Source organism: Zonotrichia leucophrys, chromosome Z (genome assembly GCF_028769735.1).
Source record: "Zonotrichia leucophrys gambelii isolate GWCS_2022_RI chromosome Z, RI_Zleu_2.0, whole genome shotgun sequence".
Taxonomy (NCBI): domain Eukaryota; kingdom Metazoa; phylum Chordata; class Aves; order Passeriformes; family Passerellidae; genus Zonotrichia; species Zonotrichia leucophrys.
Genome location: NC_088200.1, coordinates 4535523 through 4553242, shown reverse-complemented (window position 1 = coordinate 4553242; position 17720 = coordinate 4535523). Strand labels below are relative to the sequence as shown.

General features: G+C 40.4%; 1 protein-coding gene across 1 annotated transcript in view; it reads left to right on the top strand.

Annotated features, from left to right (window-relative positions):
• PIK3C3 (phosphatidylinositol 3-kinase catalytic subunit type 3) overlaps nucleotides 1-6858 on the top strand; it is a 66460-nt gene extending 59602 nt beyond the window's left edge. Inside the window, exons 24-25 of the mRNA XM_064735544.1 lie at nucleotides 2162-2287; nucleotides 6134-6858. Of these exons, the coding sequence (XP_064591614.1) occupies nucleotides 2162-2287; nucleotides 6134-6148 (141 nt within the window). The 3' untranslated portion in view covers nucleotides 6149-6858. The remainder of the gene's footprint in view (nucleotides 1-2161; nucleotides 2288-6133) is intronic.
• Nucleotides 6859-17720: the final 10862 nt, after the last annotated feature.

Sequence of the window (17720 nt, the reverse complement as noted above, 5' to 3'; positions counted from 1 at the left end):
TCCATTAAATTCCGTTGGATTCTACTGTGTGCGTCATTCACTGTCTAAAACGTCTGATGTAGGAGTTAATAAACTTCCTTCTCTTGTTTGTTATGAAGATGAAAGTTCTTCATAACAAGAACTTCTTAGAATAATCTGCTGAATCTCTCACTGGTAACATGTTTAATTGAAAGTTTGAACTTTTTTGGCTTAATCCATTCTTTCATATTGATCAAACATTTTTTTGAGAGGAAGTTGAGAAAAAACTACTTTATACTTACTTCAAACATATTGGCAACAGAGTTATAATGGTTATTTTGAATGAAGAAACTTTATGTTTATAGAACTCTTTTGCAACCTAAAGGCTTCTACAATTCTATAATTTTTCCATACTGTGCTGGCTAGCTTAGGCTTTTTATTACAGTGCTGAAGGGCACTATTTTGGAATATATTACCTTTGAAAGGAACACAGAGTTATATGCAAAACTGAATTCAGTTAACACTCAACTGAAATCTTGGAGCATTTTTGCTGTCATAAAGAGGGCTGTTGATGAGTATGTGGTGTTCTTGGTGCATGGAAAGCATACAAATTAGGACATGAAGGTGGTATCACCTCACAAATTCAACCTTATTGTGAAAATGGTTGAAATAATTTGGCTCACATTTTTGTCACCAGCTAAAAATAGTGAATTCAGGGAAAATGTTTAGAAAAGACTTAACTGTGTCTTACAGTCGCAGCCATGAGAAGGTTAAGAAACAAATCATTTGATATTTGCCTACATGAGAGATTTCTCATTGGCAGCTCTTTAATATAAAAAGTTTTAATGAGCTCAACTGTTTGAGATGGAAATTGGACAAATTCAGATAGCAAATAGGTCACAGTTGTTAAACAGGACAATTAATCATTGAAACAACTTACCTAGGATGTGAAACATTCTGACTTGGCATAAAGATAGGGTAAAAGAGATTGTTTGATACCATTTTACCTAGTTCATTATGCAAGAGGCTGAAATACTCAAGCTCCACAAGAGCTTGAATTGCTTGAGATTTATCTTTATGAGAATAAAGCATATGACTACATGGCAGCAATAAATCTTCCACAACTAATGTGAATTTGCTGGCCAATTTAAATTCTGTTGCCAGCACTACTTTGCAAGGTAACTAGTACTTTAAATGATGGCCATAGTGTTGCTTAGGCAGTGGTAGGATCTAGGCTCATCAGAAGAGACTTCAGGGAGGAAAAGGATAAAACCAGGTTCAGTGGAGTTAGGGCTGGGCCTCCAGTATGTTAGGGGAATTTGGATCAGTTCTGAACTATTTTCTTTGAATTAGTTGGAAGTCACTGAAAGGCATCTACTGCCTCTTCACAGATGTTCTTGGCATTGCCAAGACAGAAATTGGAAAATACAGGTATTCCTGTATTCTTAATTATTGTGCATTCAGAGCATTCAGATTTTAACTCATGTGCAAGTCATAAGTACTAAACAGAATGTGTTACTGGTACAACGTTATTGTCAAAAGAAAAAACCATGTAAGGGGTAGCAGTGTCTCCAAGCAAGTGTTCTTGGCCTGTGGATACAGTTAAAGAAATTCTCACTTACATAGAAAGGTCAGTTTTAGCACAGTTGATTTGCTGACTTTCTTCCTATTCTGTATTCTTAACTGCTCATTTTTTACTTAACTCCACTTAGAGTTTTTTTAAGACAAATGTTAACCTGAAAGTAGGTTTAGAGTAACAAGTATTACATCCTTTCTAAAATTATTGGGATCATCCAGACTCTTCCAAATTTGTATTTAATAGGTGAAGTTCTGTGCTTTTTGTCAAGCAGCATTTCATTCTCTACAGAATATTGAATATTACCTCTTTTTCTCATAGGATTTCAATCCTGCTTAAACTTGTATTTCTAAGTGCTTCTCTGGACTTTTTGACCTTGAGCTTTGAAATTACTGGTTTGAATTAGGGGATTGTTTCTAGCTTGTTTAAATACTATTTTTTATTAGAGGACTTTAAATAGCTGTTTTAAATAACATTGTACATTTCCAAGAATCTGTAGCTTAGAAGTAAGAGAGAGATTCTTCACTAAACTGCCAAAATGACTGTGTCTGCTTCTGTATACATTGATAGAATAATGCATGTTTTTAACCACTGAGCTAATTTTAGCCATTTCTGCTCCCATTCCAGGTGCAGGACAAGTTTCGTCTGGACCTGTCTGATGAAGAAGCTGTCCATTACATGCAGAGTCTAATTGATGAGAGTGTCCATGCCCTCTTTGCAGCTGTCGTGGAGCAGATACACAAGTTTGCACAGGTGAGGTGTTTTCTTCTCTGCTGCTGGGCTCTGTGGTAGCTGAGAGGTTGTGAGTGGTAGATTCATCACTGTGAGATGTTTTAGTTCATTTTACTACAAGATGAAACTTCTAGTTGTAGGGACTGGAGAACAAGCTTGTAGAGGTCCTATAAAACATTTTGAAGCACCATAGCAATCATGCAAGGTCTGGTGTCTGGGACCAACTTCTGATGCCCATCCAGGCTGGGCATGAGCAGCCCCAGAGCAGCCGTGCCCAGAAGGGCTTGGGGCGCTGTGGGTGAGAGGCTGCACATGGCCCAGCCATGGCACTCCCAGCCCAGAGAGCCAAACGTGTCCTGGGCTGCACCCAGAGCCCCGTGGGCAGCAGGGCAGGGAGGGGATTCTGCCCCTCTGCTCTGCTCTGCTCTGCTGAGACCCACCTGGAGCTCTGCATCCAGCCCTGGGCTCCCAGCACAGGAACAACAGGGACCTGCTGGAGAAGGTCCAGAGCACTTCAAATGTTATCAGAGGGCTGGAGCACCTCTTTTAGGGAGACAGTCTGAGAGAGCTGGGATTGTTCAGACTGGAACAGAAAGGGTCCAGGAAGACCTTACAGGACCCTTCTTGGTGATAATCTGGGTGACAATAGATTCTTGGCTCTGTTATTTTTGTTTTTACAATATACCCTCTATGAAGAATGATGTGTTTACCCCAACATCTTTTATTCTGTGCTGTATTACTACAATACACACTAAGACAATAAAATACTTGATTCCCGTGTTAAATAAAACTGTGTTTACAAAAGCATTTCTGCTTTGAATTTCCAGTTCTTTTTTTTTTTCCTTAAAACCGTCTGACATTTAGTTTGTGTTTATCATGGATTTGAGACATTACACTATTTTCCTTAAGTATTAGACCATGACAAGAAATGGAATTAGGAGAAAAAATTGAACTGCTCTGAAAAGCCAGTCATTATCCTGATTTTTAACTGATTTTTTCTTCAAAAGGCCAGTCAAGTTCTGGTATGAACTGTGGAGAACTATTCTTATGGCTATCTATTTTGCTAAAAAGCATCTGTTCTTTTCTTCAAACTTAGTTTTTATTTTGAAGAATTGCACTGTAGAGCAGGATGAGAATAAATAATGTAATTTCCATTTATGTGTATATTTAATTAAGGTAATGTTTTATGAGATGTAAAAGAAGGAAGTGTAATTATATGGAAATGATGCAAAATTTGTTGTCATTCACTATGGATTACTTTGAACTTTGGATGGAGAATGGGAATTTCATAAGACAAAGTGAAAAATGCCTGGCATCTGCCTTAGGGTTCAAATAAAAAAAGTAAAAGCTATTAGAAATATTCAAGGTTGAAGGTTTAAGTTTGTCCAGTATGTGTGTAGACTTCTCTTTTCATTACATACTGACAGTCACTTTTTTTTTAAGACGTGCCTTTTTACTTCATTGGCCTGAGGTGACTGCCACACTCTCCCAGATAATTGTTACTGCATTTGTGAAAGTGTATTACAGGTTGGATTCAGGTGACCTTTTCCTTTTCCATTCAGGCTTGTTTTGCTTGATCTTTCGTCCCTGGTTTTAAAATAACAGAACAGATTTGTTCAGAATATTTAAAAGTACCCAAGAATGTTATTCCAGGTTTCTGTGGGATTGGGCTCTGAGCAACCTGGTCTAGTGGAGGGTCTCCCTGCCTATGGAATAGGGTCTAGGATTAGTTGGTCTTTAAGATCCCTTCCAACCAACCCATTCTGTGATTCTGCCTCCCAGGAATGATGTTCTAAGCAAAATGCTGACACACATTCCAGCAGGCACTGATTGCATCTTCCATTCATATTTTTGGGGGTTAATGTGCAAGCCCACTGGTGTATTACACTTTGGACACCAAATTAGCAGATGTGACAGCCACTAATGTAGGCCTGATACAGTTATCTCATTTTGTGGTTTTTACCCCTTCAGCTGGCCCATGCTGAATTTCATCACAGAGGTATTTTCCTGAGGCTCTGTGCAATCTTTGTGCACTGCTGCAGAGTGTGCAACCTGTATGCTTTTAGCTTTCCTTTCTGCTTCGGGCATCTGGTGCCTAGAATGAAAAACAAGTGTCTTGATTTGCAAGTGCTACAGGCATCTCATGACTCCATGTGATGCTAGTTTTGGAGTTCTAGTTACTGCCTTTATTTGCACTCTAAAAAACTTAGGCTTGCAGGCTTTCTCCTGCAAAGATACTGGATTGCAAGTGTGAGGAGGATGCAAAAACAATGGACAAAGATTAATCAGCAGTTGACAAGTCTTAAGAATCTGTGGTTTATTAATGTATTTTTTTTAATACTTAAAAAGAATCCAATGAAAAGTAAGTGTAATTAATGTCAATTCTGTATATTATGGGTGAAATGGGAGGCTTCTTAGCAATATTTATTACTTCATCAGTCAAAATCATTATCTTTTTGTTCGAGGCAGTCTTAAGAATTTGCTGCTGTAGTCTTCATGGAGTCTGCAAATCGTTAAACAAATGAACAGTTAATGGGTTGTGAATTTGCTGTAAAGGGATCATCTTACTCAATGGCCAATTGAAGCTTTCCCTTCCTTCATCTGTAATTCTGCATGGAATTGCCCGTGGCCTTGTTCTTCATAGTATTATAAGTTTTCTGGAAAAAACCCCAACGCCACGCAGGTGTTATGACACAAGTCACAAGTGTAAACAGCAGATTTGGCCTAATGCCACACAGTATTTAATTTCAAATGCTGTTCAACACATTTTTTGTTTATCAGTAGATATTTATTCTTTTACTGCCTTCAGAATAGGCCTGTGAGGAATCTGCGCAATCTACTGCAGCAGTTAAGAGCTTTTTAACAAGGCTGGTTATTATAGTAACCATGGTGTTTTCAGTGTTCTGTATGTCACTCTGCATTAAGTAAAGTTCTTGGATAAAGCAGTCTGGATGTTTTGGAATCAGCTCAGTATTCTTCTTTTACAACAATATTCTAAATTGTGTTTAGTTTACAGCTGTGTTATGAAGCCTTAAGTTTAATTTCTAATGTGTCTCTAATCTGTTATTTTATCAGACCTTTTCCTGCATTGCCTGTCTCCTTAATGGTTATAAAAAAAAGTTGTCTCAAAAGTAAATAAATTCAGCATTTAGAATAAGCTAATGGTGTTGTACCATAGTTCTCAAGAGGAGGAAAAGGCGCATGCTAATTTTAGTTGACACTAATGAAGACTGGATAGCCATTTCTCCCTGGAGAGTCATTTTCATTTTAGCAGCATTATTTATTTCTGTAGAGAAGGAAACAATCTACAGTTGAAGTGTCTAGTTTCACATTTTATTTCCCTTGTAAATTTACAAATCAAGTCAGTTGTATTCAGGGCTGAAATGGTAAGCAGTGATTAGAAAAGTGAAAGCTTGTGGGATACAGGGTGTCTCACCTAAACTGTAACTGTACAGTTTTGGGGGTTTATTAATGCTTGGCTGATATCTGCTTAGGAGCAAACTCAGTTTCAGCTGTACAAGTTCCATGGATTTAGAGTATCTCCTGGCAGTAACCCCAGTGCTTCTGCATCAGAGAATGCAGCACCTCAGCACAGGGCTTCTGTTTTTCTTCCTACTGGATGTCAAAATAAGATAGGGAATGTCTACCAGCAGGACTGTATATATTGGATAAAATAATTTGTCAAAGGTGTATATAGAGTTAGCTTCTGCTTTTTCCCTTAAAAGGTTGTGAAAGTCATCTACCCTTACACATTTCACCATGTTTTTAAACAGAGAGTTCAATTTGTGCATAGCATTTGTTCTTTGAGAGTAAAGCAGATTGAGTAATCTCTGTGCTGTTGTGTTTTTTTCTTTTCTTTTCCTTCAGTACTGGAGAAAATAAGCTTTTTGCCTGCTCATGGTGGAAACAAGCAAAATCACAAAACAGAGACTTTTCTCAAGCCCTTGTGGACTTAACCAAAAGTTTTGGAAGGCAAAAGCTGCAGATTTAATAGTGTGAAGAACTGAGAACTCAGAAGGTAGAGAAGCTTTTTGAATCTCTGTTCATTAAAGGTTTAAAACCAACCATTTTTTTAAAGGAATATCATTGTTTGTACCATCCTTGGGAGCCTCAAAGATTGAAGTAAGCAACTTCCTCTCAAGCCAAAGACAACTGGAAGAGGTTGGATTTAATGATGAATTCTTGTACGTGTTAATATATTTTCTTATTTAAAAACAGAAGTAGATACAAAGCTAAAGCAGGGAGGCTACAGTTTCTTGGTGCAGAAAAACCCCTCACAAAACTATGTTAATCCTCTCCTGTCCCTCCCCACCCACTCTGTTCCCTGAATAAGTTTTAAATGTAATTCTATGATACTTTATTTCCTGCCTTAGGCAATGTTATCATTTAGAATGGACAGTCATTTTTTGCCTGCTTACAAAGTGTTTTTAAGTACTGATAAGTTACCCCAGCTGTGGGCAGCCAATTAAATGATTACTAACAGGCTCAGCAATGGGAATGCACAGTTCAGTATTTCACGCTTGAACTCTAAATGTTTTCTGTACAGTGATTATATATTCTTCACTCTAATAAAAAAACCTTTGCAGGTTACAGTCTTGAGGTGTTCTGTTTTGTCTTTTTAATCTCACTTGCTGAGACATGGCACACTAGAGGATTATTTTTGTAACTGCTGTCTTTTTGCAAGGATTTTCACTTCTCAGTTTACTTGATGCTGGAATAACACCACTCATGAAATTACTTTTGTGCCACATGTTGAGTTCATAATGAATCTGGTTTTTATGATCAATAATGTAATTAGGTCTTCATAAATGTGTGGCTCTCTTCAAAGGGTGCTCTAATAGTCATGCGTTTTTTTAAATAACATTTTAAGTCACGAAGAAATCCTTCCCAGTTATAAAGATAAGAGGGACCTATTTGAATGTGAATCTGACTGGTATTTGTGAATCAGTTTTGCTTTGCACTGTTGTCCCTTTTTTATCCTGTATGTATGACTTAAGAACTGCATTGTCCTAGTTGCTTGGTGCTCATGTTGACTAGGAACACACACTGCCACAGAGGATCCACCATCTCTTTAGCCCCTCTTAACTTAAATCACTCTTCTTTGGAGAAGTAGTAGTGATCATTTTCTTGTGGTTTGGGTTTTTTTCTGTCAGACTTACATATTCCTCATCTGCCTCTGTTTCTCATGTGCTTTGTGGCACCTTCCAGGTATAATTCTGAGAGCCTGGACTTCTCATATGTTCAGAGAGGATTCTGCAAAAACGAAAGGTCTTTTTCATTCTTTTAATACATTTCTAATGTGCATCCTGTGTGCTCAGATAACTTCTGATCTTAATGAAGCAGCCACACTTCATTTGACTTAAATTCTTGTCTCTGACCCCAGCCCTTTCAACTGTACATATTGTAGGATTTTTCATCTATTTCTTTTGAAGAAAACTTCTTGTTCTTCCTGCTCAAGTCTAATTATGAAGGATATGGGCATGACCCAGTGTGTACTAGTTGACCAGACAGGCCAAGGTTGTCTCCTTATTAAAACCCAAAAGACAAGATCAACTCCATCCTAGAACACATTTTTACTTTGCAGAGATGTTTATAAACTGTTAAATTTATAAATGCATGGTTGTTCACTATGTCTTGTGTTTTAGAATAAGCCTGTTCTTATGCTGGACTATGCAACAGCCTATTAAAACTGTACTCTTAAGTTATAAATATTAGCATGTGAACCCAAGTGGAATGTGATTACAGTAGGAAAGGCTTAGGAAGAGCCGGACTTCACTGTCCACGTTTTAAATGGAGAGTATCAGGCACAGAAGCAGAAAAGCTTGCCTGAATCAGTGGGAAATAGTCGAACCAGTGTGTTCATCTGTGTTTATGCATGTGGAGTGACTATGCATATATTTTCAGTGTATTTTCTAAAGAATTTTGTGAAACACTGAGCACTGACAAACCAACTGGATATGTCTCTCATCCAGCTAGTGGCATTTTTTAGGCTGATATGCCTCTTCTGTCCCTAGCTCTTAGGAACCCTTATAGAACGAAGAACAGGACAGCACTGAGGCTGCTACAACATACTAGATGCAAGTACATTTATACTTTAAGCCTCGTCTTCTAAATACCAAGTATTGTTGAAAATTGAAAAACATCAATAGGTTTGTTTTTTTAATAGTCTTATATAAAGTTCTGACTCTGTTTTGTAAAATCTGATGGCTCTTAGCACCTCATGTGGAATAATTTATTTAAAATAAAACAGACAGTTGAAAAGAAGAAAACCAAACAAGCTGGTTTGCTGAGGGGAAATAAATTACTTTGTTTTAAATGAAAGATTTTTTTTGGTATGTTACTAAAATCTTTGACTTACTGGAGTATAACCGGTTATCTTTCATGGCTTAATATCACTTGTATAACACCATAAGTGTATGATGTGCCTGTTATCTCTAATAAATTCTGAATCCCTTGAATAACTACATAAAATTCTGTCTTGAGGAGTACGATTCTTAAAGGTGAAATCCTTTGTATATTTCACAAAGGTAGAAGCCCAGTCAGGTGAAGGTACCAATGTGAATGTCAGACAGGAGTTTTACCCTGCACTTGTATTTGTGTGAGTGCACAAATGGGGTAGACACACACACAGCACACAGCTCTGCATGGAGTGAGGCAGTGAGCTCCATCCTGTGTACTGGAGCAGGGAAACCAGGCTGTACCAGGTGTGCCACAGAGTAACTTGTCAAAAGTCGCCTCCAGGAAGCATTACAGGCCAAAAGAAATAAAACAGTCATTAATTTAGCCATGGACTTATTGACCAGCAGTTGTTTTTTATATAACTTGAGATAAAAGGTGCAATAAAATTACACTTGTGGATGCTTTATTTGCCTTTCAGCATTCATCTTGGTCTCATACTGATCTTTTTTCTCACAGAATCTATCGGGATTCTTTGGGATTGAGGGTGGGAGAAGCAAATAAAATAATTTCATTTTTCCTTCCCTACTGTAGACTGTCCTTAGTTGTTTTCATCTGCCAGTGCATCAGGAGCAGAAAGTGCCACAGTTGGCTTTTCTTTTGAGGGTAAAGAAGCAATAATTTCCAAAGTAGGATTTTTGGGGAAGGCAGGGTAGAGGAATGAGAAAGATGTGAATGTGCTCTGTGCTTTTAATACAAAAGACCTCTACTTTTGGCAAGAAGCATCCCTGTTCTTACAGACAGTTACCTGGTATTGTTGTTCTTGTGCAATTTAAAATAATAGCTTTTGCAAGGCTTTATAGGAATAATGACTTTGGAAGAGGGAAGAAAGAACAGCGAATGAGAATTAAAACACCCCCTTGCAGAGTGGGGATAGCAGAAAGAGACGGAGTCTAAATGGCCTGCCGTTTGTAGTCAGGAGAGGTTTAACTCACAAGACCTGGTATCATCAGCAGATGGTGAAATACTGTGGTTATTATGAAGTATCTGAAGCGCCTACATTTTAGGAGTCTTAAGGGAGTCATCGAAAACAGATTGCAGGTAGATTGTGTTAAAATAGATTTTTGTAACCTCTTCAGCTGATGTGATGATTCTTTGTAATAGTGAGGCTACTCAAAGTGTGATATTGGTGCCCTCCTGCCCTTCTGTCATTTAGATTGGACCCTTCAAGGGTGAAAGAAATTTCATTTTGGAGGATAAAATGCCCAACCCCTGTTTCTTCCTGAGTATTAACAGTGAAGTGGTTCACCTGCCTGAAACAGCGAGAACACTGCTTGGGGAAGAATCCATAGCTCATCTACACACAGGCATTAATCACTTCAGCTGTGTGTGAGACAGTCCTTTCCAAAGGGAATTAAGCTATACCCTGGGGAGGAAACTAAATTCCAGATAAAACACCTCTGCAATTAGAAGCTGTGCAAAACTTAACCATTTGGAATTCCTTCCCTTGACAGAAGAGTGTCCTCTTCAGTGGTGAGGGCTCAGAAGGTGGCAATTTACAAAGCTCAGTGTTCATAACCTGCAGTGTAGAAAAAGTGATGTGAAGGTGTGGCTGAACCACTGTGGGTAGCTCTAGAATCCTTTCTTCCATGGTCAGGCAATTCACTTTGGTCCAGCTTGTTTTCCTCACAGTTACATTCAGATAATTCTACTTTCTTTCTCTTGCTCTGTGTTTAGGTATTGATTGGATTATGTAACAGGTAAATCATAAAGATACACATCCCAAAGTGACAAATTGCTTTGTCTCTACTTGATCTATTAAGTGGGAAGATAATTTGCCTTTTTTTGGTGTGTCCTCTTTCACTGGGCATCAGAATATAAAGGTAATTGTAACCAAAGGGTTTTCTCTCTCATATCTAATTTAACATCTCTCACTGATTACAGACTGAAAAACTCGTTATTTAAAAAAAAAAAATTTTGGGTTTTACTTTTGTTTATTTTTTAAGTTTAGTTTCTTGTACAGACATGTATAAACAGTTTTCTAGCTGAGAAGATAGGAAGTAATTTGGTGGAATCTGCTTTTAACAAAGCATCTGCAAACTTCTTCTCTTTGAACTTTGGGAGTAACCTAAGTTCCATATCTGGTGCATGTATAGAGAGATGGCTGTGCATCTTCCTGATGGTGTAGCATCTTCTCCTGTGTCCTCAGGGCAGGGACAAACCTCTTTTGCTTTTCCAGTAAATACTGGATTAGTTTTTGGGGTTTTTTTTTCCCTTATCTGATGATGTCAGTTGTACTTAGTGCATTCAGCTGTCCTGACATTTTTCTAATGCTGTATTTTCATTAATTGACATACAAGTGAGAGATTTCTGATGAAAGCACAGCTGGTCTAGTGGCAGTGTCTATTCCCTGAAGTGGGCACTTCCATTTCAGCTTAAACTTGGAATTTTTCTCTCTTTGTCTGTCTCTGCTGGGAGCCATTCTTATGTAGATAACATCCCTGATCCTGCAGGGACAGACTCAGATGCTGAGATTGCTAACCCCAGGGCAGTGAAGGGGAGACAGTGGTGCATACATGGTTGTTCAAGTCATTCGCCAACCTCAAGAATAAGGATATCCACTGGCATGGCAAGAAGCTCTTTCTTTAAAGGAATTATTCAGGTGAGGTCTGTGGTCAGGTTCTCTTTTTCAAAGGGAAAACACAGCTGCAAACCTTGGGACAGTGAATGAGGTTGTCTTAAAAGCAAACTACATGGCAGAGACCTGGCTGTGGAGACCTGTAAGACCTGTGCTTGTAGAAATCCCAAATGTGGGACAAAAAAATGTGTTTGTATTGTTTAGAGATGTTTTGCATAGTTAATCCACAAAATTTACTAAAACCTGCAGTGGTACATTTTCAAGGATATTGGGCCATATTGCATTTATCTTTTCCAAGTTGCAGCATGCCAAGTAACAAGGTGCTCTGTGACATCTTACTCCAAACGAGGAGATGACAGGTCTCAGCTCCCGTTCTGCTTCTAACTTGACAAATGCTACTTTTGAAATGAGAACTGAGAGACTCTGTGCCACAATCATGGCATGTTGTTCATTGGCCTTGAAGATTTTTCGCTTCTTGAACTTGCATTTCCCTCCCAGCTCTGTAAACTCAGTGGTGCAGAACCAATTCCTAACTTGTCTCACACAAACAGTACCACAGCTTGGGGCTTTAATTTGAGGTGGACCTGAGAAGTGCCATTAGAACTTGCCAAATAGCTGTGTGTTTTGATTGCACTTTGTGTTCAGACTTGGGTCATTGGCTTTTGTTTGTTCCATACCTTAAAGCTCAAAGGTCCTGAAGAAATGTATTTGCTAGAGCCCCTGTTCCTGTCAAACAGTGTTCTGGCAGTTCCCTCCACCCTTCTGTCTTGGAAAGCTCTAGTAAAAATATGGAAAATTAATGTTTCTGTGCTTTCATTAATTAATTAATCCTACAGTTCCGTACATACACAGGTAAAACTGACTGAAATACATCAGTTTTTCAGCTTAAGCAAGCAATAACCTCAAGACACATTGTGTCAGGCACACATTTTTATCGGTGTCCATGTTTCCTGCATCCATGTTGTCCAGCTCAGTGTACACCTGATCCTGATTTAATATGTTGTAACGGATAAATTATTTCATTCAGTGAAGAGATACAGCCAGAAGGATAGCTAATAGCTGTACGATTTTTTTTCTCATTTATCAGCACATGGAATGCAAATGGGGCTGTACAAGAACAACTGAGAATTACGAGTCCCGAGGATTATTTTCTTGTTTATAGTTTCAGACGTATAAATGAGCAAGAACAACTAATTTAAAACTTGGAAATCAGCAGAAATCAGGATGCCTACAGCTCAGTCTTACATCTCTATTATGTGTGTATACAAAAGGTTTGCTTACCATAGGTTTTTCCACTATTTCATTATTTGGTTGTCCATGTTTATGTCCCTGGTCATGTACCTACTAATGTTCCTCAAGAGTTTTAGTGCTGAGCCTTCTGCTCAGTCATAAAGGTTGTTGGTTTTGTTGCTCATACTGAGTTCTCTTGTATCCATTACCATTTTTCAGCGCTGGGGTGGGTACTGGGGCAAAGGCTGGCACAGCTGTGGGGGTCAGGTTACCAGCTCTCCTGAGTTTTGTGACTGCCGTGTCAGTCTTCAATTTAGGCTCTGTCTGAAGATGCAGTCACTGAATGCTTGAATTCAGTTGCACAAAATACTGCAATGCAGGAGCATTAAGAGGAATCTGGGGCTGTTGCAGTTGCTACCATACTGAGAAAGATTTGGGGCAGTTACCCCTATTTTAATTATACTAGATTAAAGCTACCAGCTGCATGCATGTTGTGATCCTGTATATTTCAGTATCTACAGGATCCTGTTCAATTCTTCACTACCCTTGGATAGCTGCACAAAAATCTCTTCTTCCCAATTGCCTTGCCGGACTAGCAGGTAAGGATCACAATCCTTAGCTTTTTATTTGGATCATGGATTAGGATTTCTAAAGGAGATTTGTTCAAGATAGGTCCTGCATTTAAGCACTATCCTTCCTCAACTCTAGGTATTGCTCTATGGGGAGTATGGATATACTAGTGTTTTCCATGTTGTCTTTGTCACCCTGCCATGGCAGTCTTGGCTACCTCAGGCCATTTCAAATGGCACTGTGTGCTTAATTTTAGCCAAACTGGATCATGCCCATATGCCTGCTTTAGTATGGGCTGATTCTGAAATTACTAAGTTCTTCTGACAATGCTGAATAGATTTCTATGGATCATGCTGGGCACTTGATGGAGGTATTTGTATGAAACCGAAATACATGTTGTGGCAGTGTTTTTTGATTGTAATGCATTTCTAGCAGTCAGTTTTATAATCTTTCCTATTTTTTACTGTTATAGCATATGTTATTATTATTAATGGATTGTTCCTTTCCCCTCTTTGTTGTTGCTTTGCCCTAGCTGTCCATCTCCTCAAAGATCTGCCCTTCTGTTCCCTGTTCCTCCTCCTATTGGATGTCAATCCCTCCCCAAGCATGCCCCTTTCTCTAGAAACTTCCCTATCAATTTTGTATCCTTCAAAACCCCACTGGTTTGTTTAAGTTATTCTCTTCCCCTGCAGTCCCCTATTGGTTTAAACATTGTGTTCCCCGCCTTGTGTTCCACCCCCCGTTTCTCTCAATTGGTCAAAGGTTGTATCCTCTCCTGGGACCTCCTCCCCCTTATAAGCTGATGTGTGCTCTTGAGTTTGCCCTTTCTGTCACTGTACCTCCGGGAATAAATTTCTTTGGAAACCACACAGAAGGCCTCTCCCTGATCCTTGTCCCTACCCTAAGCGCAGTCTGCAGTCCACCTGTGCCATAGAGCTGCTGTACCCTGCAGCTGCTCCCCAGATTGGACAGCTTTCTGGGGGCAGCCCACATGTGCTGTTGGTGCCAGGAGCTGGTTGGGCAGAAAATAACGGCACTGCAGCATTTGGCGCCCGTCCGTGGGGCGGCAAAGACTCCGGCTTCAGGAACTGCGGTGGACTGTGTCAGCTGAGGCACCAATGAGGGGCCTCTTTGGTCTGAGACCCCTCAAAGACGCTGGAACCGGCGCTGGATGACCCAAGTCGGAAGCATGAAGCCCTGGTGCATCAGTGCACCTAGGAGATTACTCCACCTTTTGGTTGGTAGTACTCCAAGGGGGGAAGCGGCAAGCCTCTTGCACCCTAGAGGATCAATTCCTGGGTAGGGGACCTTTCCTGCAGGTTTTTGTTCCTGAGGCTGATGGTCAGGTGAGTTCCCCTGGGGGCTTTGGGATGGACCCAGCTAGGGGAATCCCCCATAGGCAGCCGTGCTCCCAGGGGAGGGGATGCACTGTGCACAAGCGGCTTGCTGCCGTCAGCTCTTGAGACCCTTTTTTATCTTTGTTTTTCGCTTTACTGCAGGGGAGGGTGGATTGTTGCTGTTTCTGGCAGGCTGAGTGCTGACCTGTCAGTGCAGCAGAGGGCGATTCTTTTCCCAGTTGTGGGTACCCTTGGTGGGGAGGGAAAAGTTAAAGTTTTTAAGGGGATGTTACAGAAATTTATCAAGTGGCAGCTTCTCCATTTTCTTCAAGAAATCCCTTATTTACTTGTAGATTTGTGTTGCCCATCTGTAGATTTCTGTTTGGGTAGGGGCACATTTGGGATTTTAGTTCACTTATTTAAGGAAGGGTTTAAGTTAAATTAGAAAGCTTCGGTTAAAGTTATCCATATTTAGCTGACCCAAGCATGAGGGAGGGTGGAGAAATAGCCACATTGGTTTCCCCAGTTACACCCAGACCCCTCTTTCCCGATCCCACAACCCTAAATCCTTTTCTCCTACACTGGGTGGGTTGGGGAGATCAGCCCCTCCACAGCAGATGCAGGGCTGCTACCGTCTCCCTGGCTTCCCCCAGTCCCCTCAGTACCTTTGCTCTGATGGTGATGGCCACACTGTCAGGGATCCTTCCCTTATCCCTCGACCCACTCTCTCATTCCCAATTAATAACTCCCAAAATAACTTCCAAAGCAGTTTGTCCCCCCATTCCCTGAAATGGTCCCAAGGAGCACAAGATGGCGGTAGCCACATGGCTTGGCCCTTCCCTTGGGCTCCTCCTTCCCAGAACCTTTCTCTCCCTGCATTTCCCAATCCCTTCCTTCCAGTTCCATCTCTCCCCCCAAAGGCTCCACCCCCAGGGGTCACAACCATTCCACCTTATGTTATGTCTCTACTGAGAGGGATGGAAGTGGAGACTTCTTGTCAGAGACTATAATTTTGTGTGCTCCCCTGTCCTGTCTTCGTCTACTTCCCTGCTGGGGACTCAGATAATTTTTCATCATCACCAAACATGTGAAAGCTGCTGGCAAGAAGACATCCTGGGAAACAGACTTCTTAGTTACTGTCAGCTCTTTTGGCAAGTTCAGCAGTCACCATCGCCACCATACAAGAGGAACTAAAAGTGACTGTAAAGTTACCTGAGTTGCTCAAAACCTTTTTCAAATTTCTTCATTGTTGTCCAGATTATTTTAGGTTTAAATGAGTTTCATATCAATAATGTGTTTATTTAATTATCTTAGGCCCTTTAAAGCTACTGGGTTTTAATTGTAAGTTGTCTTGATACCTTTGTGTATTATTTTTGGATAGATTTGTCGAGTGTTAACTGTTTAATTTCAATTGTATTGATATGGATGTATGTGGGCATTGGTGTTCGGTGAGGACCACTTCAGTTAAAGTTATACTAGTGCATCGAATCTTGTTTCTTTACCACTATCTTAGTTCCTATGTAAATGTTGAGTTAAATCTGTAATGTATTCCAAATTATTTTGTGTCAGTTGTTTGTTTAATTTTAGTAACCTAAAATACTTTGAAAAGATTTCTTTTGCAGGTAAAAGGGTTTGTTCTGTATCTTTTCAATATTGTTAATTCTATAATTGCTGTTAACCCTAAAAACTTGCTTGCATCCTCAAACATCTCTCTCTTTTTTAAACGAAGAAAGGGGAGATGTGGCAGTGTGTTTTTTGATCGTAATGCGTTTCTAGCAGTTTTATAATCTTTCCTATTTTGTACTGTTACAGCATATTTTATTATGGATGTATTGTTCCTTTCCCCCCTATATTATTGGTTTTGCCCTAGCTGTCCATCTCCTCAAAGATCTGCCCCTCTGTTCCCTGTTCCTCCTCCTATTGGATGTCAATCCCTCCCCAAGCCTGCCCCTTTCTCTAGAAACTTCCCTATCAATTTTGTATCCTTCAAAACCCCACTGGTTTGTTTACGTTATTCTCTTCCCCTGCAGTCCCCTATTGGTTTAAACATTGTGTTCCCTGTCTGCAGTCCACCTGTGCCATAAAGCTGCTGTGCCCTGCAGCTGCACCCCAGATTGGACAGCTTTCTGGGGCAGCCCACGTGTGCTGTTGGTGGAGGGAGCTGGTCAGGCAGAACAAACCCGGCACCATGGCACATGTGACAGTTCTGCTTTCCTGCCCGTACTGGCATGTTCATTGCCAGAACCATACAGAGGGCATTCCTAACTGGATGTCTCAGCTATGAGACGTTTTGAGAATTTTAAGAATCAGATCCTTCTAGTTGTCAGCAGAGAGGCGCATTGGGCCATTTCCATGTCCGAAGGAGGTCACAGCGTGGGTGTGCAGACTCTGAGCAGTGGAATTCACTGTGAGTGTGGATTAGGTGTGCATCCAGGCTTTAATTTGTTTGACTCTATAGTCACACACTGTTGTATTGTGTTTTTATTACCTTTGCTCCATTTCTGTAATGGTTTGATCTATGTAATCCAGTTCTCCCCATATGGTTTGCCCCGAGTTGCTTCCCTCCTCCCCCATGTCAGTCCTCTAATTCTGCTGATTCATTCCCCAATCTCCTCCCTTGACCCCTGTAAATCTCTCAACCTCCCATCCCCTCTTTCTAGAACCTTCCAGTGGGGGCATCAAGTTATTGGTCCGAGGTCAGGGCCTCCCTCAAAGTATTCCCCAATTTGTTGCCCTTCCATGTCTATCTCCCCAGTTTCCACACCCCCAGTTCTTCCCTTTGGTTGTTCTGTGAATCCCTCCCTTGTTTCCACCCCTCTTTATAACCTGTTGCAATAACTCAGTCTGGGCTCTTCGCAGCTGGTTTCTCTGGGGCATGGAGCTCTCTTTGGACTCCCAATAAACCTTGGACTTAACCCCTATGAAGAGTCAGCTCCTAACTCCTCCACCATCATCAGCCAGCTCCTCCTCTGCATTAGGGTTCAAAACCCTAGCTGCCCTCCTGGGCACGAGAGGGTGTTGTTATGAACAAGTTCATAAGTTAATACAATTAGAGCTGTTAATGTTAATCTGAAACTATAGTAGGTTAATTGTGTTAACTAAATAGTTGTTAAATGTTAAACCTTTAAGTTGCCCCCACTGTTAATCCTCTTACCTTACTGGAACTCTCGTTGCATCTGTCTGGTACTGCCTCCGCTTCTCTCCAAAATGGCACCAGGTAACATCCTTGGGAATTATGCAAATCAGGAGACCTTCAAGAAAATCCAATGAAAGACCCTAAAAA